This window comes from Pituophis catenifer, unplaced genomic scaffold, assembly GCF_029215685.1.
Source record: "Pituophis catenifer annectens isolate HBS135680 unplaced genomic scaffold, rPitCat1.0.hap2 SCAF_3, whole genome shotgun sequence".
Lineage (NCBI taxonomy): Eukaryota > Metazoa > Chordata > Lepidosauria > Squamata > Colubridae > Pituophis > Pituophis catenifer.
Genome location: NW_027256883.1, coordinates 113871350 through 113894026, shown reverse-complemented (window position 1 = coordinate 113894026; position 22677 = coordinate 113871350). Strand labels below are relative to the sequence as shown.

At 38.9% G+C, this 22677-nt stretch overlaps 1 protein-coding gene across 1 annotated transcript; it reads left to right on the top strand.

Moving 5' to 3' along the window:
* The first annotated feature begins 457 nt into the window (after positions 1-457).
* Positions 458-20569, top strand: STX6 (syntaxin 6). Its single transcript, XM_070940940.1, has 8 exons — positions 458-647; positions 6848-7017; positions 7674-7768; positions 9899-9961; positions 11824-11946; positions 12793-12899; positions 15226-15320; positions 16053-20569. Exons 1-8 carry the CDS (start codon positions 613-615, stop codon positions 16127-16129), a joined length of 765 nt encoding a protein of 254 aa, XP_070797041.1. The 5' UTR covers positions 458-612; the 3' UTR covers positions 16130-20569.
* The last annotated feature ends 2108 nt before the right edge of the window (positions 20570-22677 follow it).

Sequence of the window (22677 nt, the reverse complement as noted above, 5' to 3'; positions counted from 1 at the left end):
ACTCCTGATCTTAACCTGATATTATTATTATTATTATTATTATTATTATTATTATTATTATTATTATTATTATTATTATTATTATTATTATTATCCTCCTCCTCCTCCTCCTCCTCCTCCTTTGGGCATGTAAAAATTCTTTTGGAAAGAGAACTTTTAGAAGCCTGCCTGCATGCCACAGAAACTCCTTAAACTGAGATTAAAACAAATATCCCCCCCCCGCCTCCGTTAGATTATTGACAAAGCCCCTCCCTTCCCCGGCGCATTTGATTTGGCCGAGCGCTCAGACAGGAAGGCGGGGCCTCCCGTGTTACCTCGTCACGTGGGGCGAGGTGGACGTCCTTCTGCTCCAATGGGGAGTGCCGCTCTTCCCTTCTCACGTGAACGGGGGCTCCTCCGGCCAAGGGCGCTGAAACCCGCTGAGTGGGAAGAAGAGCGAGCGGGGCGGAGAGGCGTCGCTGCTGCTGCTTCAGCCCGTAGGGGGAAAGGGGGCGAGCGGAGGGTTGCAACAAGCCTCGGAAGCGAACGGGCGGCCCAGGCTGGGAAGCGCTGGGCACGGCGTGGGGGGACCAACTTGGAACCAAGCCCGCACGGCGACGGACACCAGGCGTCATGTCCATGGAGGACCCCTTCTTTGTGGTGAAAGGGTGGGTGGACAGCCCGCAAGGAGGAGGTGGCGGAGGAGGAAGAAGAGGAGGAGGCATTGCCCAGGGTGTGGGTGGTATTCCCGGCCTAGTCCTCCTTGGGATGGTCAGCCCGTCTCTGCCCTGGAAGAAAGACCGGCCCTCTTCTTTGAAATGGTGCCACTTCTGGACCTGAACCCATTTATTTCTTTATTTCTCGGGGTTTTTTCCTTCTCCCTCTCCCTGCTCGTTCTTGGACGGGATAATCTTCCCTGCTGTCTGCTGGGTTCCCCCCCCACCTTCCATGTTTTGTTACATTGTTGCGGTGTAATGTGCGGCTAGTTAAAAGGGGTGGGGGAAATGTTGTAAAAAATGGCACAGGCGGGTTGTAAGGTGTCGTTTCCTTTTCGGTGGATCATTCGGATCCCTAGGAGAAGCAGATCTTGGCCCTGTCTAAGCCAGCTTCCCATGCCTATCTGGCAATATCTTGGTAAAGTTAACAGGCACCAACTTGTCTGCAGCAGTGGTAGCTAAAATCCGAAAAGGAGCTGGAGGGGGGTTGGCTCCGTTTTTCTTGATCTGTTGGTCTGCATTATGAAGGGTGGAGGTGCGTACAGGTAACTTATCTTAATGCGAGATTTAAACAAGGAAATGGAATGGTGGAAACTGGGGAAAAAAATCTAAAATGGGTGAGTTCTCTCAGTGAAACTGGGTAATAGTTGATCCAGGATGTATCAAGTTATTTTATTCAGTTTGATATAGCGGTTTATTTTCCTAAAGAAAGGAGTTGGGTGTATGCAAGAAAGTTTTAGCAAATATCTATTAGAGGTAATAGTTAAATGGCAGTGCTATATCTGGAGACAATATTTCAAGATGCCACACTATGGAATAGGGTGGTACCAGGACTTCATATGCCCTCTCACTCCCTATTTTGTACCACTTTTCTAATAAGGTTGCCAAAAATCAAAGAATAATTTCCTAACATTTTGATGTGTAATGTATACAAGTATAATGTATAAATTGATTTAAGAGAATTAAAAATAACCAATACACCTCCTCCCAAATCTCCCTTAACTCCCAGAAAGAAAATCATGTTCCTGTCTCTGTATCATTATCATTCTACCCTTTGGAGGGTAGAGCCGAGGATTTTGTTCAATATCTGTATGACAAAATCACTCAGATTCGGGAAGATCTGGACTCCGACTGGGTAGTCTCAGGAGGAGGGACAGGGGCAGGTCTTGAGAATGTTATCTGGGATGAGTTTGATCCTGTGACCCCTGAGGATGTGGACAGGATTCTGGGTAGACTGAACGCGACCACTTGTTTATTGGACCCGTGTCCCTCCTGGTTAGTGCTGGCTTCTCGGGAGGTGACACGAGGCTGGTTCCAGGGGATTATAAATGCTTCGTTGGGTGAGGGTGTCTTTCCTGCCGCCTTGAAAGAGGCGGTGGTGAGGCCTCTCCTCAAGAAGCCATCCCTGGACCCGGCAATGTTGGTAAATTATCGTCCGGTCTCCAACCTTCGTTTTGTGGCGAAGGTTGTTGAGAGTGTGGTCGCGAAACAGTTCCCCCAGCACCTGGATGAAACAACGTATCTGGATCCGTTCCAGTCGGGCTTCAGGCCCGGGTACAGCACGGAAACGGCATTGGTCGCGTTGGTTGATGATCTCTGGAGGGCTCGGGACAGGGGGTGCTCCTCTGTCCTGGTCCTGTTAGATCTCTCAGCGGCTTTTGATACCATCGACCATGGTATCATGCTGCACCGGTTGGAAGAGTTAGGAGTGGGAGGCACTGTGTTGCGGTGGTTCTCCTCCTTTCTCTCTGACCGGTTGCAGTCTGTGTTGACAGGGGGACAGAGGTCGACCCCGAGGCCCCTCATATGTGGGGTGCCGCAAGGGTCGGTCCTCTCGCCTCTCCTGTTCAACATTTATGTGAAGCCGCTGGGCGAGATCATCCGTGGTTTCGGGGTGGAGTACCATCAGTACGCTGACGATACCCAGCTGTACATCTCCACCCCGGATCACCCCAACGATGCCCTTGAAGTGATGTCCCGGTGCCTGGAGGCCGTACGGATCTGGATGGGGAGGAACAGGCTCAGGCTCAACCCATCCAAGACCGAGTGGCTGTGGTTTCCGACGTCCCGATATAGTCAGTTGACGCCATCTCTGACTATTGGGGGCGAATCACTGGTCCCCACGGAGAGGGCTCGCAACTTGGGCGTCCTCCTGGATTCACGGCTGTCTTTAGAAGAGCACTTGACGGCCGTGACCGGGAGGATTTTCTATCAGGTTCGCCTGATTCGCCAGTTGCGTCCCTTTCTGGATCGGGACTCGTTACGCACAGTCACTCATGCCCTCGTCACCTCCCGCCTGGACTATTGTAATGCTCTCTACATGGGGCTCCCCTTGAGGAGCACCCGGAGGCTCCAACTGGCGCAGAGTGCGGCCGCGCGGGTGGTAATGGGAGCGTCATGGCGCTCCCATGTGACACCTCTCCTGTGCGAGCTGCACTGGCTCCCGGTGGTCTTCCGGGTGCGCTTCAAGGTTTTGGTTACCACCTTTAAAGCGCTCCATGGCTTAGGACCTGGTTATTTACGGGACCGCCTACTACCACCAATAGCCTCCCACCGGCCAGTACGCTCTCATAGAGAGGGACTCCTCCGGGTGCCGTCAGCCAAACAATGCCGGCTGGCGACCCCTAGGGGGAGAGCCTTCTCTGTGGGGGCACCTACCGTCTGGAATGAGCTCCCCCCAGAGATACGGAGGATCCCGGATCTGCGCACCTTCCGCCGCGCTGTGAAGACTCTTTTATTCCATCAAGCAGGCTTGGCCTAATCTCCTCCCTCTTTTAATATATAAATTTTAAATCTGTTCTTAAATTATTGGGGTGTTTTAATTTGTCTGGGCCAAAAAATGATTTAATTCGATTTTAACTGGTTTTTTAAATTTTTGTATTTATGTATCTTATTGCTTGGCTGTTCACCGCCCTGAGTCCTTCGGGAGTAGGGCGGTATACAAATCAAATAAATAAAATAAAATAAATAAATAAATAAATCATTCCACTATGACTCTTGTTCTCATCCTACAACATTGTTTGGCTTCTGTTCATCATTACTGATCGTTGTGCTACAATATTGTCTTTAGGCCAGGATTATGAGCTTTCCATTTGCACAGCCAGATACTTTTATACCCTGATCATTTTCGATAGTATAAACAACTTTAATACATATATATTTAAATATACATATAAATATTTTTGCCTTAGAATGCTGTTATAGCTGAAGCATGCATACAAGCTACTGTAAGAAAAAGAATATAGGTACATTTAGAATGCATTAAATAGAGAGTACAGTATGCGCACACGTGGATAGGCAGGAAGATTGCATATTGTTCAGTTTTAATCAAACTTTCAAATATTTCTATTTTCTGTTACTATATTAAGCTTTCTTGACCTGATCCTCTCCAGATGTGTTGGATAGCAGCCCTCACCATCCCCAGCCAACATCAGCGTGTTGGTTGGGAATAATAAAAGTTATAACTTAACACGTCTGAAAGATATTAGGTTGAGGGAAAGCTAATCAAAAGCTTATGTGCAAGAATATATTAAGAGAAATAATATTTGGTAGCATGATCGTCATGTGTCTCCTAAGCACCAAAATCTGCCCTCTCATGAAATAAAGCAGCTTTTGTGCTGAAGTAGAGGATGTGCTTTACATATAGGCTAACATGCTGCGCATTCTTTGAAATTAAAATAATGTCATAATATAAATATACAGTTAACATGTTTTTATTGCCTCTTGAAATTTAATTTAGCAAATGCTACTTTCTCTGTCCATATTTTGAAATGATGTATTGATTTTCAATAGAATAATATTTTTTTCAGGGGGAACTTTTTATGGTGCAGTAAAATATAGTAATTAGTGATTTGTTGTAGGTTCATCTCTCTTTTGCGCAAGTTATAATTGGTTGTGAAATTTTATTATTGTCCCATATTGAATGCACTATCATTTTGTTACTAAAAGATACTGTATTTTGTTTACTTATTTCACATGCTGAATTCATTACAGTATGTGCATAACAGCCATAGCCTACTGTGTAAGTGGCATTCTCTGAACATTTTGCTAATTTTGAATGAGTCCTTGTGGAACTAAAGGCCCTGTGTTATAAACTGTTTGAAAAAGCCTTTTTTTCCTAATTTGTTACCAAGGTCTCTCTAGTCAAAGACATAAAGAAGGGGGGGGGATGAGAAAAGTTTATTTTGTTGATGTGGAGGGAAAAAGACGTCCTTTACTGTTACTTTCTTTTTCCTGAAATCAAGATAATTGAGACTGATGAGAGTATTTAACAGTGCCAAGTAATGAGCCCCCTCTTGGGTCTTGTGTGTTCTCAAAATTTCTTCCATAGGATTGAATTAATATGACCAAGTCCTTTCCTGGCATTCCTCTAGATTGTGGCATTATTTCTAAGAAGGGACTTCCATGAGACCCTTCCAACACACTGATGGCAACTGAAAAAGTATATTTAACTTTTTAATAGTGTTCAGTGAAATCTTATACAAAAATGTTCAACAAAATCTTATACAATAAAATTAGTACTGGGAATTTTCACCATGTAAAGTTTTGCTTCTTTAGATAAACCATTACTTAGAAGATCAATGAAAATGAAACATTAGTTGCAGAACAGGGCTGGATATTTTTTTTTTGAAAGATACCTCAAAAGTTTAAGACAGACTCAGTTGAACATTTTTCAATAAGTGAACACTTAATACGATAGATAACCTTAAATGCTGGAACTAGATGAGATGGCAAGTTTGACTGCTTTCCTTAGAAACAATAACCTGACTAAATTGCTTGTTATGGAAGACCACTGTTAGATTTCATACAACATGAAGAGAAAAATCATATTTGGGTTTGAGGATTAAATCTGATTTGACTAGATGGATGTGTTTTTTTAAAATATATGGTAATTCATATTTAGTATGCATTAGATTAAAATTAAGAGGATGTGATGTGAATATTGATCTTTTAGAGTATTTATTAGTATTTAAGACAGTTTAAATATTGATTATTGACTTGTTTAAATTACAATTGTTGAATTGTATTATTTGTGTACTGAAATAAATTGGAGGTCACTTTTGTTATATATTTGATTTTATTTTTTTTGGGTCACTTTTTAACCTGTCCTGTTACTCTCCTCCCTTTTTTATCCTTTATATTATTTCGTATTTTAATGTTTGTTTTTTAAATTTAAAAAGATGTTTCTAAATAAGAAAGGAAAGGAGATGAATAGGAAATCCATCATATAGAGGAATGGGTACAGCTAGAGCGTCCTCTGAAGCGCCCCTTTCCCTTTCTATGCCCTTTCTGGAGAAGTGAAGATATGGAAACTTTGTCCTCCTAAATCCAGATTTGATGCTTCAGCTGCTGTGTTATGGAAAGTTAACAGTGTATGGTCTGATTTAACTGTGTAAAACACTGTGTACCATTTGAGTTTTCTGACACAAATTTGTCTAAAATTGGCCCTTCTGGTATTGAATCACCAACATGTCAAGTCAATCTTTATTACTGTCAGAGATCAGTATAGTCGTCAACATGTTATTTGCAATCAGAAATATTCATTGTGGTCTTTGGATTGCCATATCCTGGTCTACCTGATATCAATGCATTCCTAACCCTTCCACCCCATCCCTTCCTTGCAACAAATATTTAAGTTACTACCAATCTGGTTTTCAAACAACATTTTTAAAGCCACTTTAGAAACCTCAGTAGCATTATAGGAGTTTAAAATAGTGAATGATAAATTCTTCAAATCATTTCCCTCCACCAAAAAGATCATGGGGATAATTTGTACCCACTCAGCACTGCTATCTTTTGTCTAGTAGAGAGAGAGAGAAGAATAAAATATCATTCCTCTTTGATTCTTAGCTATGATTTAATCTTACCCTTCATATATAGGAAAAATATATATACAAATTGAACCTAGAAATGCACCATTATATAGATGAGCTACTGTAATTCCCATATATATTATTTTATGTATATGACAAATGGCTATATGCATGTATTTCACTTTCAGGCTAAAGGATGAGGGGTTTTTGAGTGATATACTAGTCTATAAAGTGAAGTTTTAGTGGAGACATATAGTCCCATAATGATACTTACAATTTATATGATGATACCTTCTATGTGAATACTCATGAGGATTTCCCTCCTTCTTTCACTTCCAGGGAAGTTCAGAAGGCAGTGAATACTGCTCAGGGGCTGTTCCAGAGATGGACAGAACTCCTACAAGATCCGTCAACAGCTACAAGAGAAGAAATCGACTGGACCACAAATGAGCTAAGGAACAACTTAAGGAGTATTGAGTGGGATCTTGAAGATTTAGATGAAACAATTAATATCCTTTTTGTTCTTGGGGTAAATAGTTAAATAAATTCACATAGTATCTAGGCAAGCAGCCAAATGGTTTTTCCATAAAATTAATAATATAATACAATGTATATAAATATTATATTTATATACATTATACTTTTATGTATATAATATAAATATTATATACATAAATAAAAGTTCTCACCCAACTTATTTTGGAGCAATTGTTGAACTCAGAAATATATAACTACTGTCCTTTATAAAAGTATAAGACATACACTCTATAAATGGACATTTGTACATTTACAGAGTATAAAGTTGTTATATACATGTTTGCTTCCCTTTACACAGTCTGTAGTCACAAATAGAACATTGTTAGAGGAAGATAACATTTAATAGTGTATCTCTAAGAAGCACTTAGCCAGCAAAAGACAATCAGAATTGAATTCTGAGATGGTGTTGATAATGGTTTTAGCCCCAGATCTCACAAAACAGGAAACAAGAAAGCAAGTCATAAGAGCATAGCAGTTCTAAAAATGCTGATAGAATAGTTTTTCCTTGTCGTCGTTATTTTTGTATTCCTTGTTTTTCCTTGTGCACTATTAATTTTTAAAGGTTTCATGAAAATATATAAGTAAAAATTGCATTTGAAATGTAATCCCTTAACTGATTATTCTCAACGCATTGTTGAAGCAAATCCTCGGAAATTCAACCTTGATGCCACAGAACTAGGTGTGAGAAAAGCCTTCATCACAAGCACTCGGCAAGTGGTCAGGGTAAGACGCTTGAGTTGCTTGAGGAGGCAACGCTATGATATATCGCAAAAGAAGTTTTACCTATTTATTATAGCATAAACAGTTTCTAATTCACCATGAAATTAAACAGAAATTGAAGATATCTCTCAAAATTGCTATTCATGAACAAAAACATAATTCTGGTCATGCAATGCAATGTTTCTGATGGCAAGTCATAAAAATACCTTACAATATTTATCTCTATTTTAATAAAACACAGGACTTTGTTTTATTAAAATAGAAATGTAGAAAATTGATTTTCTACAATGGCAATCCATCACTTCCGTCAAAACTATAAGTCAGAATTTATGAAAATATCAAACGCAAAATGCCTTTATACCAGATAAGAATATTTTGGAGCACATTTTAGGTCTCCAGATTGCGGCATTACAGTAGTTCTCAAGATGCCTGCTTTAAGTATTTTTTTAAAGTATTTTATTTCTGGGTTCCCATATTTGTGGTGGTTTGCTCATTTGTTAGTCATTTCTAACTCTTTATGTCATCGTGAACATTATTTCTCCAAGATTGTTTTTAATGCTCCTTCGAGTTCTTGTCAACAAAAAGTATCAGTGATAATAACTGGCCAGCTTGCTTTTTGTCAACCTTTTTTTAAACCTGGCTATGAGAACCTTAAGAAGCCATGTCAGGATAGAGATACCACAAGAAATACTAGTATTTTACTTTATTGATTTAAGCCATAATAACAGAATCTTGAAAGCCTGAGAGTGTTTCCCCTTTTTCCCCTTTAAATTAAAGGGAGTCAAAAGGAAGGGGTGGGGGGTTGAGTTCCTCTCCATTAGTTCCTTGTTTTCCTGGCTCAACTCTTTTTGTAACAGTTACTGAATGTTGTAAACTATTGTTGTGTGACACTGCAAATGGCTATAAATGCAGGCCAGTTTCTAAGTGCCCCAAATGCAGTGACTTGGTGGTGGCAGCATGTTGGAACTTTGGAACTGGATCATAAGAACCTTTTGGGGAATCTGTCATAACTTTGATCAATCACTAAGCAACCAGTTATAAGTCAAGGACTATCTGTACTAATTGTATGTAGTATTTTATCTGTATCTTTATCATGTTGTAAGATGTTGAACAGTTCTGTTTATATTTCATTGACTTTAGCTACAGCTTTAGCATTAGAAATAGTCTTTAGAGTTCATTTAACTTTATTGACAAGAATTTCTGGCTCTAGTTCCATGATCAAACCTTTAGACATATCAACTTCAAGGTTCCTTTTGTAGAATTTTTCTGTTTATTTATATTACCTCTTTTCTATGAATTTTATCTTTAGCTTTTTATTCTGTTTCTGGCTTTGTTTTATACACCAAGGCCAAATTTTCCCATTATTTCATACTGTATGTTACTTCATTTCCAACTTCAGCATTTTAGTCTCCTATAACTACTATGATGTCTCTTTTTAGTAGTTTTTTTTTTCATCAAGATGTTGCCAAACATATAAAACTGTTGAACTTACATTTCCTTTGCATCTATGGCTGGAACATAAATTTAGAATTATAATATTTGATACTGATGTGCAGTGCATTCCAAGTTGCCAATTCCTACATTGTCAGTATTCAATCCTAACTTTGCTTTGACAGTATCAAGTTTAGTTTGACTATAAATTTGGCAGTATTCCATAAACCAGTGATATATGTATCTTTGCAGCATCAAACTTTTATTTTTCCTCTTGCCACATCAGCAACTTGGCATTGTTTCAGCTTTAATCCAGCCACATCATAAACACTGGCACTCCTTGTACTTGTCCTCCGCTGTTCTGCAGTGCTTCTTAAAACAATTTCCTACCTAAATACCATCTTCCAATACCATGTTGACACTGTCCAGTTCATGAATGTCCATTTGGTTTTCTTGGCAAAATAGTGGGATTGCATCACCATTTCCTTTTCAGGATTATATTTAGTCTGACTTCTGAAATAAATATGCAAATGAATATCAGCTTTGCAGCCCTTAAAAGGCTTTTTGTTACTGAAACATTCCCAAAGAAAACAAAGCAAGGAAAAGACAATGGAGTTGGGTATGTCACATAAACTATTTTATGGTAAATGAACTACTGTATGAGTCAATTACATTAACATATATTTTTTTAAAAAACAATAGGATATGAAGGATCAAATGTCAAATACTTCTGTTCAAGCACTGGCTGAAAAGAAAAACAGGCAGGTCAGTATTGATACTGGATTACCTTGTATCTTGGATGCCAACTTTGTTAGTTGTGACTGGAGTGTTTCTATTAAGTGTTTAGTTATAACATTAGCTACTCACCTAAAAGGGAAGTTCCCTTAGTTCAGGAAGCATACTGGACTTGGTTCATGCTTTCCCCCTAAATTAATGGAAAGGACGGAATTATTGTTAAACTCACATTGATAATCCACCAGGAAGTGAATGTTGGGGTGCTGAAGACAGAAACCATGAATTTTCAAATATAGACACAGCTTTGGTGGAAAGTGAGTTTGTGTGGCGCAGCACATCTTTGTCTTGCTATGGGGAAGAGATGCCAGTCAGTTCCCTGATCCTTTCCTGGACATATTAAGAGCTCAAGACTGATTGGATTTCAAGTGAACAGAACTATTTGTGTGCCCTTTAAAGCTATACAAACAAAATCTTATTCTTAAATATTGCCTGTACATGTTAAACTGTGCAGATATAAGCTTTTCTGAAAATTAATAGCTAAATCTTGTAGGTTCACATTGTTCTGGGTCTGACATAGCTGTGAAACAGCAAAGTTAAGTTCTAAACGTAGATTAAAATAAGTAGAGGTTTCTTCTTGATCATTTGTCATCACTATAGTTCAGCCTCTCTTTAACTACTTAGTTTCAAACTAATACATTTTTTTCTGTTGCCACTGTTCCTTTTATATAGGAAGAAGTGGATTGTTCCTTAATAACCTGCTTGGAAACTGAGCTGTAGCAGCAGCTTTGAAAATAGAAAATTACTGAGTCTTAAAAATCTGATTTTGGAAATGTGATGAGATCAGTCTGAGTCATGAGATTTATATTGTTGTATTTGTCCATTTGCTTTACAGTTGTTGCATGCCACCATAATCAAGTATACATTCTGGAGGTTTCCGAATTAAAAACATATAATCAGAATAATTAATAAACAGTTTAAAATAAGAGAGTGGGTTTGTTTGTTTGTTTGTTTACAGTATTAATATTCCATCCCTCTTAGTAGAGACTGTATGGAATACAACAGTAAAACAACAACAACAACCCCACACAATTGAGAATGACTAAAAAGTGTCAGTAAACCAGCCAACAGCACTCCCCACTGATACCCGATGCTGATGGTCATAAGCCAAAATTTCTGTTAAGCAATGCTGTTTTAATGGCTTTCTAAAAGAAAGCTAGGCGGGTGCCAATGAAGTATTTTCTGGAAAATGTTATTCCAAAGGAAAGTGGCTGCACAGAGAAACACTGTTTCTGTTTCTCTTCTGTTTCTTAGATGGGGAGAATGTTGAAAATCCCTTCTTGGAATATGTGGATGATACTCCACATATGGTATCTATAGGAGAAACTCCTATAGATACCCGAGAGGCATCTTATGTTTTATGTTAATGCTTCATGTTATTAAAAGCAGCACTTTGAATTGTACCAAGAAGCCAATTGAAAGCCAGTGCAGTTTCTGTTGTGCAGCTGTAGGTATTACTCTCATTTGTCAGTATGAGCCACCACCTTTTGCACCAGTTGCAGATTATAGATACTATTAAAAAGCATCCCTATTAAAGCATGTTGCAGTATAACCTAGAGGTGGTGAAAGCCTGAGTTACTGTCACCAAGACCTCCCACTCAAGATTGGACCAGTGCATCAGTCAAAGCTGAGCAAGAGACCCCCTCATCTTAGTCTCTTCCTGCAAATCCAGCAGTAGGTGTGAATTCAGGAGAACCCTCAAATATCACATTATCTGCTTCAAACAAGTACCAGCCCATTTAAAATCAAATCCTGAGATGACAAAACAGCATCTACATCTTGCAAGGGTCCAATTTCAACATCATGCAATAACTGACCATGCATTTCCTATGCAGGTGCTTCTGGGAGAAAGTAGAACTCACAGCTGGAGCTCCGGGACGGATAAATACAGCCGCTTGGATCGAGAAATGCAGTCTGCAAATTCACACTTCATTGAAGATCAGCAAGCACAGCAGCAGGTAGTCTGGATCTGTCTGTCTGTGCAAAGATTCCAACTAGCCACTTATAGAATGGGATTTCTAGATGAGGCTTTCACCCACAAATCTCACAGACTCTTAATATAATAGGTGAGATTCATATGCAACCTCAGGATACATTCGCATTTGTATTTCAGATTGGGGGAGTCAGGAGGCGACAGTGAACATCATGCCTCCAAGGTGATAAGAGCATTTCTTTCTCAAAGTGTATCTGGGAGTGTATATTGTATATTCATCCCACATACACAATCTGATACAGTATCCAAATGAAGAACAAGGGAAATCCAGGGAGACGCATATATTTGGTACCAGTAGCAAGTATGAATGAACCTTTTCTACTTTGTACGAAGACACAGAAATCAGGATGCTCCTCTTCCCACATAAATACACATTCTCAGGGTTAAAGGTACCCATGAACCAGGCTTTGAGTCAAGGAAGCCCCTTCTCTGAATGTTGGCATGTCATTCTCCAGTTCATCAGTAACTCACACCCATTTAAATTAAAAAGTATTATTGAGAGTCTAGCTAGACAAATCATAGTTGAAGGAATTCAGTTTTCCTTTTCAGATCTGGGCAGACATATAAGGTGGGATTTTTTTTCTTTATGAAAAAAAAAAGTTTCAAAGGGGGGATTTAAGTATAACTTTTGTTCCCCCCTTTCAATCATTTTAATGGCAAGATGAACTTTTTCTTCAAGGCAGTATCTGGATGCTCAAGAAGCCAGAGCATTTTGCAGTTTGTAGCCAATGACCTTTTCAGTGCATAATTTGAACTACATAATTCTTTCATTTCTTCCTGTCCCCTCATCCAACTCTATTCTGTGTTCCAGTTAATCATTGATCAGCAGGATGAACAGTTGGAGCTGGTCTCTGGCAGTATTGGAGTACTAAAGAATATGTCCCAACGCATTGGAGGGGAATTGGATGAACAAGCTGTGTGAGTATTAAGCAAATTGAATCCCTGTGTGCATAATATAAATTTATTATTAGCAACCTTCTTGGCAGCTAAATCCCACTACTGTATTGACTTCTTCATGAACAATCATCCCTAGGATGTGTGAGAGTCAGAAAGAAAGTTATTGAGTATGTGCATGATAGTATCTTTGATGCAATTTATAAATATTTTCTCACCCAGCAGCAGAAATAATTGGCCTAACTTAGCTTGGCTTGGTTCAGCAATGGTTAAATGGGGTGAAATGGAGTTTGAGCTTAAAAAAGAGCCTCAGAAATGATTAGCTTGATTATGTAGAATGCAATGGTGTATAAAATGCACCAAGATTTTGAAGAAGTAAGTAAGGAAAAAAAGGTTTTTTCCCTCCCTGGCTCCCAGGAGCAACCTGCAGGCCTCCCAAACCCTCTGCGCACCCCATTTTTTTTGAAAAACAGGCCCATTTTTTGCAAAAATGGAACGAGCGGGGCGGGGCTTCAGGAGGCCAAAAATGGTTATATTCGCTGTATAAGACACACCAACATTTCCACCCTCTTTTAGGTGGGAAAAAAGTGTGTCTTATACTCAGAAAAATACGGTACATAAGATATTCGTCTTTGTCTCCTAACAGTATTAGTAATGGTAAGGATTTCAGCCATCTGTCTGTTCATTACTGTGGGGTAAGGTGTGTTCAAAAATATTTTGTCTTCCTGATGAATAAAAGAGCAACAGGGTAGGGATAATTTCAAGTGGGAAATAATTTCTTAGTTCATACTGGCATCTTCTTATCCCATAATTATTTTTATTTTCTAAAAATTCTTTATATACTTAATATCTAATTTGGAAAATAACTGGCATTACAAAAATACAAATTGAGGAGTAGTATACATGTTTTGTTTTCAAACATTTTTTCAGATGAAATAGAAAAGCAGCAATCTTGTTTTTTAAGCTTAAAGTTAACTGAACAGCTTTGGGAGAATCGCAATGAACTACTGAAACTCTTTTTTTTTTTTTTTTATTGAAAAAGTTTTCAAATACAAATTTTTCCCCCTTTTTTCCTTCCCCCCCTCCTCCCTAACCCCCCCTCGCCACCCATCCCCCCCCGTGACTTCTTCACACCAAAAACCTAATTCATAACAGATTACATAATATTTTACCATCGCCTTACTCTCTCCTCTATATACTGACCCTTACTTACTAAAAATATTATTAATATTGTTACTTTCCCCTTTTACCATACATTTCAAAAAAAAAAAAAAAAAAAAACAGTCTGCTATAACATTGTATGATAACTTCTAGTTTAGCATAATATTATTATAACTCCCAATTTAGCAATAATCTACCCTTTTTGTCCTCCCCAAAACTTATATCTATGTATTGTTACAACATTTCAAAGCAACCTTCCACTTTAAGACTGTATAATAAATCCTACTTTAACATTTATTCTTTGTGTATATTAATATAACATTTCAAAGCAGCCTTCCAACTACTGAAACTCTTTAAGAAGCAAACAAGCTGATTGCTTGAGTGTTATTTGTGAGAAACAGTATTTCTAGAAATAAAATAATTTATCATTCTAAATGGAAGATTCTATTCCCCCCTTTATCTGAATTGCTACTTTTCCATCAATGTTTACCACATTGAATGAATAGGTTTTTTTTGAGTTCCATTTGTTCATTCCAAAATGTGTTTTAACGCTGAAAGTCAAATCAAAACGACTTTGCTTTTATGTTTTGGTTTGTACAGATGAGGATGCATGCTGCTGATTCCATTTCATAAACCCATAAAGTAAATGAGACTAAATACTTAGCATTTCCAGGAAATGCCAAATAATTTGTAGCATTCAGTTTTATAGTCCCAAAAATACGGTAACTTCTAGTTAGTTGATTTGGAAGGCTCTGATGTAAGAAAATTTATATATAAGTGAAAGATCGTATGAGCTTTGTGTGAGAGAGATAAAATGAATAAATGAAGAAGGGAAAATTGTGGGGAAGGTAATGATTGAAAGAGGGAAAAGAGATGATACCTACAATCAAGTTTTATTGTTTTTAATGTGTTGACATGAGGAAGTAGACTCCAAGACTCTTCCAAATTATATCTACTTCTCTGTTAGGTAAAACTTTTTGTAACAAACTCTTGCCTAACCTTTCTTACGTGAAATTTCAGTGCATAGGCCATTGCATCATAGGGACCTCAGTCTTCTTAGAGACAGTTCATGTTTGTGCCACTATATCAGTAATGAACACGGGAACAGTGTTAGGCAATGCTATAAAATGCTAATGAAGAAACAACAATCGTCCAGAGCATAATCGATGCCCTCTTCCTGTGCTTGCAGCATGTTGGACGACTTCTCTCATGAGGTGGACAGCACCCAGTCCCGACTAGATAATGTTATGAAGAAACTTGCAAAAGTATCCCATATGACTAATGGTAAGTAGCCTGAAATCTAACAAAAATGTAACAAAATGTCATTTTTTCCGGTCATGAAAGGCAAGCCAGTCTTCAGCAGCTGTAGCCTCTATATCAGTAGAGTGTCTCAAACCACTTGTTTCAGACCTGCTAAATGCACTGTTTGAGAAAACAAAAGTGCAACCTTAAAGTCAGAAGATAGAAAATTAAAATAATAAAAAAGAGATTAATTTGGCACCTGACACTTTTGCCAAGCATGGAAGACCTTTATGTCCTTCAGAGAATAGGGGGTCCTAGGTTTAGATGGTCCAAGCCTTGCCTACTGACTTTAGATTTATTCTTGATATCCATTATAGGTTTTTAGGTTTTGTTGATAATGTTTATTATTGTTTTTAATGTGTTGACAGCTGCCCAGTTGCATCTGTGAGATGGGTGGCCATATAAAATGTGTAATAAACAAAGTACAGTTAATAAAAATGCTAGTAAAAAGTAATATGCTGCTATTGATTGAGGGAATTGATATATCAAGGAGTGAGTTGTTTGTGGTGCATACCATATTGATTGCTATGTCCCAATATCTAAGGAATTGTTCTGCAAAAAGTCTCCCTTAACCCCATGGTTTTTCTTATTTCTGTCTCTCTCTCCCTGCCCCCCCCAAACTTAACTCTAGCATTGTTCTCAGTGAAAAGAGCTAGCATCTCTGGAAAGTTTCCCGCTAATTTTTCTTCCTCTTGATTTTGTTTTTACTGGCAGATCGAAGACAGTGGTGTGCAATTATCATCCTCGTTGTTATCCTTGTGGTGGTGCTTATTCTGTTTTTTGTGCTGTGATAGTTTGGGGCTCGGATTCTTTTACGGGCTCCTTTTGTGCAGACATTTTAGCGCTGTTCCTGTCCACCAGAGAAAACTCTTTATCGAAAACACTCTAGGAGAGTTTGATACTGTGTTCTGCTGTGGATAGCTCTCAGTGACATAACTCTCTGTCCTCATGGTTCTTCTTCTCGTGATCCTCATTATCCTGCTCAAGGAAGAAACGGACCATTCACACACACACACAAATACTGTTTACACTGGAAGTTTTTACCCTGGGCTGAAACATTGGACTCTGCCAATGCTCTACTGTGGGACAGGTGGTTTAGACTGGAAGAAACCACTTTTGTGATCATTTCCATCATGTCGCAGATATAAGCCACCAGATGCCTTTTGTTTGCTTATCATAACAGGACTCTTGCCAATGTTAAACAAGCATACGTATATGTGTGGATTCACATAACAAGCAGATCTTGCAGAAATGATTCCATTGTCTACAAGATTCCTTTCACAGGTCATTTACACAGCCAAGTCTGCCAAATAATCATGGATCTTTAAAGGAGGAAAACGGCCAGTAAGAGCAACCACTGAACTCATACTGTGAATATTTGTTTTCCTCCAGAACAGAATTGTGCACTTGAAAATGTCAAGGGTACGTAGTTTTGTACCCACTGTTGTAAGACTAACTAATGTTAAATAGAACAATAGAACATTACACACAGAAAGCTGCAGGCCTGCATCTAAACTAAAGTCGGTCTGAAAGTAGGGGAAATGGCAAATAGAGTCATAGCAAGTCTGGGCATTGGACTGGAATTCAGTATTGCTTCAGGGAGGCAGACTGGCCCTAACAGGCTAATACAGGCCGTAAGCAAAATATGTGCATGTTTGTGTTGTACATCAGACAGCTGTAGTGACTCTACTTTTCAGACCTGTAATCTCAGTTTTACTGCAGTGTAGACAAAGACAAAGTCAGTAGACATACTGTGGTTGCTAAAACCTTGTGATTTTGTGGTTTTGATTATCAGTTTTCTGAAAAGAGAATTTTATATTTGAGTTCTGCTAATTTAAGAGATGCTTCTGTTGGATAGGTGTCAAGATTTAAATGCAGGAATGGGAAATGGCAATCTGCCTCTTCCTTCTGTCTTGTGTTTACATTTTGGGGAGAATATGGACTCCCCTAGATGCACAAGCACAGAAGGAAACAAAATTGTTAAACAACTCCTCTAATGTTTTCAGAACTTAAAAGTGGTATGCAAAATGCACTCCAAAAGAATATGGAAGCATTCCAGTCCTTTTATGATAAAATAATTTTGCCATTATTTTACTGTTTTGATAGTTTGGTGGAATTAACTGCAGACTAATAAATAGGTGGGATCATGGTTGCTTCTGGATCTTACCTCTGGACATTTTCCCACTAACGCCTAGTAACAGAGGAAGCTCCATTTCCCTTGATTCTGTCATAAGGTGGTTTACTTGAACTCTACAAGATTATAACTTACTTTCTAAAATGTATCTAGTATGAAATTTTGGGATGTTCTGTCTAGACATCATGGTGACAAAAAAGGAATATTTTGGATGGTAATGTGTATTTCTTTGTTAACTTGGAAGTGTGGTAAGCCTGCCCTGCTGCTCTTGATGGTTCCCTTGTACTTATTCTGCTGGGAGTAGAGATTTTGGATTTCACCAAAGCTCCTTTAAGCATTAATATGTCTCATTTGGACTCCTTGTCTATTAAGAAACCTCATGCTAAAAGTTGTTAAGGCCCAGCACAATGATTGCTGTCAAAAACTCAGTTTCATTTGCATCCAGTTCCCTACTACCAATGCGATTCAGATATTGCATTTCTATTATTACATCTGTAAGATCTTAATTATCTGAAGATTTTTATCTGAGCATGTAGAGCCTGTAGGTTCTTGTTTTTCTGTTTCGATCTGTTGTTGTGTTAGGCTAATTAGGAATGGGCACTTGTATGAAGTTTTGCTGATTACATTTCTAACAGAACTTCAGTATTGCAATTGCTAAATTGACTTTGAGTGGGGATACATGGATTGAAAATATGCTTCTTCCAGCATTTGAGTGGGAGAGGTTTCTGATCTCCCTATGTATTTCCCAATTTGAAAGCCTTCAAATCATGATGTGCATTGGTCTTCAGCTAAGGAGCATTGTAGAACCAGTTTTCCATCTCTTATTGACCTGGTGTCCAGAAGCATGTGAAGAAGCCCAGCATTGTGAGGTTTAGTTAATGTCCATATTCTGATGAGGTAACCAGGGAGTTAATTGAGGCTAATCTCTTAATCATCTCTGCTCCCAGAAATTATCAGTAAAAAGAACAAAATATTCTGAGCAGAAAGTTTAAATCATTGTTTCTCAACTTTATCAGTTTTAAGATATGAATTCATTTCCCAGAATTCAAGTTGATTGGAGGAGTTCTGAGAGTTGAAGTCCATATATCTTAAGAGTGCTAATGTTGAAAAGCATTGGTTTAATCCTAGCCAGATGAGATAGCATTTATAGCTTGAAAAAAATAAGATATTTTGAAAGCCAATTGAGACATTTGAATGCAAATTTCTCTATTAATAGAGAAATAAAATCAAAAAAGTATCTGTGACACTGTTCATTGCTGTATGTGCTCCAGAATCTTTTGCAGTATGTTGAAAGAGTACATTACATAGCTGGACACAAAAATCCAAAATTAAGTGATGGCAACAAGTAAAAAACTCCCCCTTCATTGCCAGCTAAGAATCATATGGATTCTTGCAGGACCAAAATAGCCCACTTATTGTCAGGCTTCCCTAGCAGCCATGGAGAGTTTTCTCATTTAAGGAAACACTTTTTAGGGAGGGCTTTCTAAAGAGAGGAAGTCTTGGATTTTATTTATTTGCCATAATTTCCCCTTCACTCACCTCATTCTCAATTGCCCATTAGTTGCAGTAAATCTGTCTGGAAAATAATTCTTTTAGACCTGATCTCTTGAATGTTTTGTAGGGATTGGATGTAAAATCCAAGAGTACTTTCTTAACTATTACTTAAAGATATACAGCTAGTCCTCAATTTACAATAATTGGGACCAGAATTTTAGTTGTAAGCCATTGCGACCATAAATCAAAGCACCATTGACTGACCTGACTTTTTCCCCCATGTAAAAATACCAGAAACTGGCAAAAAAATAAAATAAAATTGCATATTGTGGTCACATGACCATGGGATGCTGCAACTGGTGGTAAATGTGAACCAGTTGCTAAGTGCCCAAAATGTGGTCATGTGATCGCAGGGAGGCATCGCGACATTTCATGATGGCCGGAAATGCTTTACAAGCTGTGAAACATCTCTTCTAAGGCCATGGTAACTTTGAATGGTTGTTACATGACCAGCGATATATTGAGGACTATCTGTGTGTTTACACGCTCACTTTTAGTCAGTATAAGAATTGAACCTAGTTCAAAACTGTGTTTTTAACATTCTGCAGCATGTATCATCAGAATATTTTAATGCTTTTTTTAAAAAAAAAAAATTGTAATGCTTAAGCTCTTAATATTTCCAGTGGAGTGCTGACACTCCATCATTCTGCAATGCTGTGCTTGTGTGAATTATGTGGGTTTTGACTTGAAATCATGCTTGTATGCTCTCTTCTGCCCCACTCCCTTACACTTCTCTAAAGAGGGAAAGCATTGAGCTAACAAAAGTCTCTGTGAATGTCCTCCTTTGAATGGCTACCTTTTCAGTATCGCCATAACAAAGGATATCTTTGTATATCTGGACAATTCTGGCGCGGCTGCTACTTCAGAACAAGCTGGGTTTTTGTTTTGAACTAAATTCCATGAAACGACTATTTTGAGATACGAGACTAGAAGTGCTGCCTTGAGAAACAAAAAGAAGCGTCTTCCCCCGCAGGCCACCTCTACAGGAGGACAAAGCTTCATTGCTCCAGGTGCTTCCAGGCAGAGGATGCAAACTGTTCATCCAGTCTAAAAGATGACAGCATACATGGACCCACTCCGAAGAAAACGATTGTTTTAATTTTCTATGTTTGGAGTTGAACAATGGATTCCACCGGGGAAAAAAGACAACATGCTTCAGAAAGAAGTACTCATTTCCAGGTTGTGTGCCAGGTCATTTAAAGATAACTTGCAATAAGCACTACTAAATTGGAAGAATGACATCATTCCAGGCTTTGTGTGTGCTGGCCTCTTTCATATCGGCTCCCTGGTGATAGGTTTTCGCAAGGTTTTTACTCCAGGTGAGATTGTGTCATTCAGCCCTTTTCATTGCAGAGATGTGCCAGACTCTGCAAAAGTAGCTGCCATCTTCATACCTGCTGAAGGATCTGCTAGGAAAATGCCTTTTTCCATTAAAAATAAGGCATATGAGCGGCCTCTAAGCCTGAAAAGGTGACTGCTTACTAGCTTAAACATGTGAACTTAAGAATTATGTCATGTAATAGAACTTAGGGACAAGCAGGAACATCCCAACAGCTTAATAAAAGTATGTTCGTGCAGGTTTTCCAGAAATGTTAAGGCACAGTTGGTGTATTAACATGCATTAAGCAGTCACTGGATGGGTAGTTGCTTATTTATATTGTTTTCCACCCTCCCCTTCCCATGTTCTCATCATTCATTTAGAACATTGCACCATTGTTTCATTTACTTTATATGTCAAAGGACTCTACTAGCAGTAGTAGACAGCAGCTGCTCATTCTGTGTGCAAGGCCTTTATGTTATATTCTACTAGCAGTAGTAGACAGCAGCTGCTCATTCTGTGTGCAAGGCCTTTATGTTATATTCTTGATTAGAACAGAAAAAGCTTGTTCCTAGTGCCATAAGGCTGAATTGTGACTGAGGTCCTCTTGCAAGGTGAAAGGTGTACAGAGCTGCTTAAACATATTCACTACTCTCCTCTTTGGCTTAAATTGGTAATTATGGTAAGTAAATTCATTACTGCCTTTGAGGATCCCACAGAGGAGAGCAGAATTACCTTCTCATTCAGTTGGATTTAAGAAAAATTGACCAGATGCCAGGAGCAATAGAAGCTGGTGGGGATGTCTTTTCTCTCAGTTGCCTTATTCTAGGTGCAGGGATGGGATTCTCCCGGTTAGGACCCGTTCAGGCAAACTGGTAGCTCCAATGATCATTGGGCCCGCCTCTGCGCTTTACTGACTTATATTTTCTCAGCTGATTCACCTGGCAGAGTGGATTGCCGCACCTCAGCTGTGTTACTCCCCAGCAGTAAAGCGGAAGATAAGTTTTCATAAAACTGCACATGCGCGCATAGCACGCATTCACCGAACCGGTTGTTAAACCGGCAGGATCCCACCACTGTCTCCTCACCTAGCTGGACAGAAAATGTAAATAGAGCAGAGAAAAGATCTCATGAAATTTTCAAGAATTGTTGACAAGTGTGATTCCTTCAGTTTGCCATATGGGAAACAGAAATGTTACACCTCACAAAGTTGACTTAAGAGCTGGTGAAGCACAGCAGGTAAAAGTTTGGAATGCCAGTTTGGGAGGACTCAACTGTGCAATCTTGTAAGGGTTGTGAGTTGCCCCTCAAAGTAAAAGTCAAGATTGAGCTCATTTGCCATTGTTTTCTTCCAGGATGTTTTGCAACCATTCAAATTGTCCTGCGACCCTGGCATGACTTCCCATCCAAGTATTAACAGGCTTTTCCTTGGGGGTGGGGGATGGGAAGGGAATGGGTCAAGGGTGACTAGGTATTACTACTTATATAAGAGGCTTTCAGGGAAAGAAGCCACTCTTTCCTTTTATATACATACACCTCCCTGACAAAAATCAGAATTCAATGGGACCTAAAAAGTTATCTAAATTGACCTCATGCTTAGACCAAGATATACTAAAAACCTTATTGATGGCTGTCCAGGCTCTGAATACCTCCAGCAAACAGCATAATACCACTTCATTAGGCATTCTGTTCTCCTGGTTGGTCACTTGTGTCAGGAAATTCTTCCTAGATGTCTTACATCTGAATCCTCTGTTGTTCCAGCACATTAGGTCTTACCCTCCCCAGTTTTAGGAGAATAAATCCCCTGCTTCTGTATGATAACCATTTATATAACCCTGACAGTGCTATTGCATCTCTTCTGCAGCTCCTTCATTTTTGGAGATTTGGTTTTAGCCCCTTCACCATCTTCACGGCCTTCTTCTAAACTTGCTTTAATTTGTCCATGTCCTTTTACACTGCAGTGCTCAGACCTGGACTTAGTATTCCAAATTAGGTCTGGTTAAAGAGGAGAAAAAAAGAGATGTGTGACTTGAATGCTGTGCTCCTGTTCATGCAGGTAATGTTTGACTTATGATCACAATTGAGACTGGAATTTTTCCAGGTTTCCTGGACTTCTCAAAGATGATAGTTAGCTTTCCTGAGATCTCCTACACTACTTTATTGATGAACGCAAATGGAAGGTAGGTTAGATTCATCTGGTCCTGGAGTCCCTAATTTAAACTAGTGAAGTATTTCTTTTCATCTATTCAGAATTGAAGTTCCTTTCTTTCACAAGTGACACACTCAGCTGGGATTTTGTTTCCTGAGATTAATGTAAAATGTAAAATAAGATA

Bases quoted from the DNA above. Each gene is read 5' to 3' on its own strand.
- STX6 (XM_070940940.1), top strand. From the start codon at position 613: ATGTCCATGGAGGACCCCTTCTTTGTGGTGAAAGG. The intron at 7,769-9,898 runs GTAAGACGCTTG...AAAAAACAATAG, and splicing joins GCACTCGGCAAGTGGTCAGG to GATATGAAGGATCAAATGTC. The intron at 12,900-15,225 runs GTGAGTATTAAG...CTGTGCTTGCAG, and splicing joins GAATTGGATGAACAAGCTGT to CATGTTGGACGACTTCTCTC.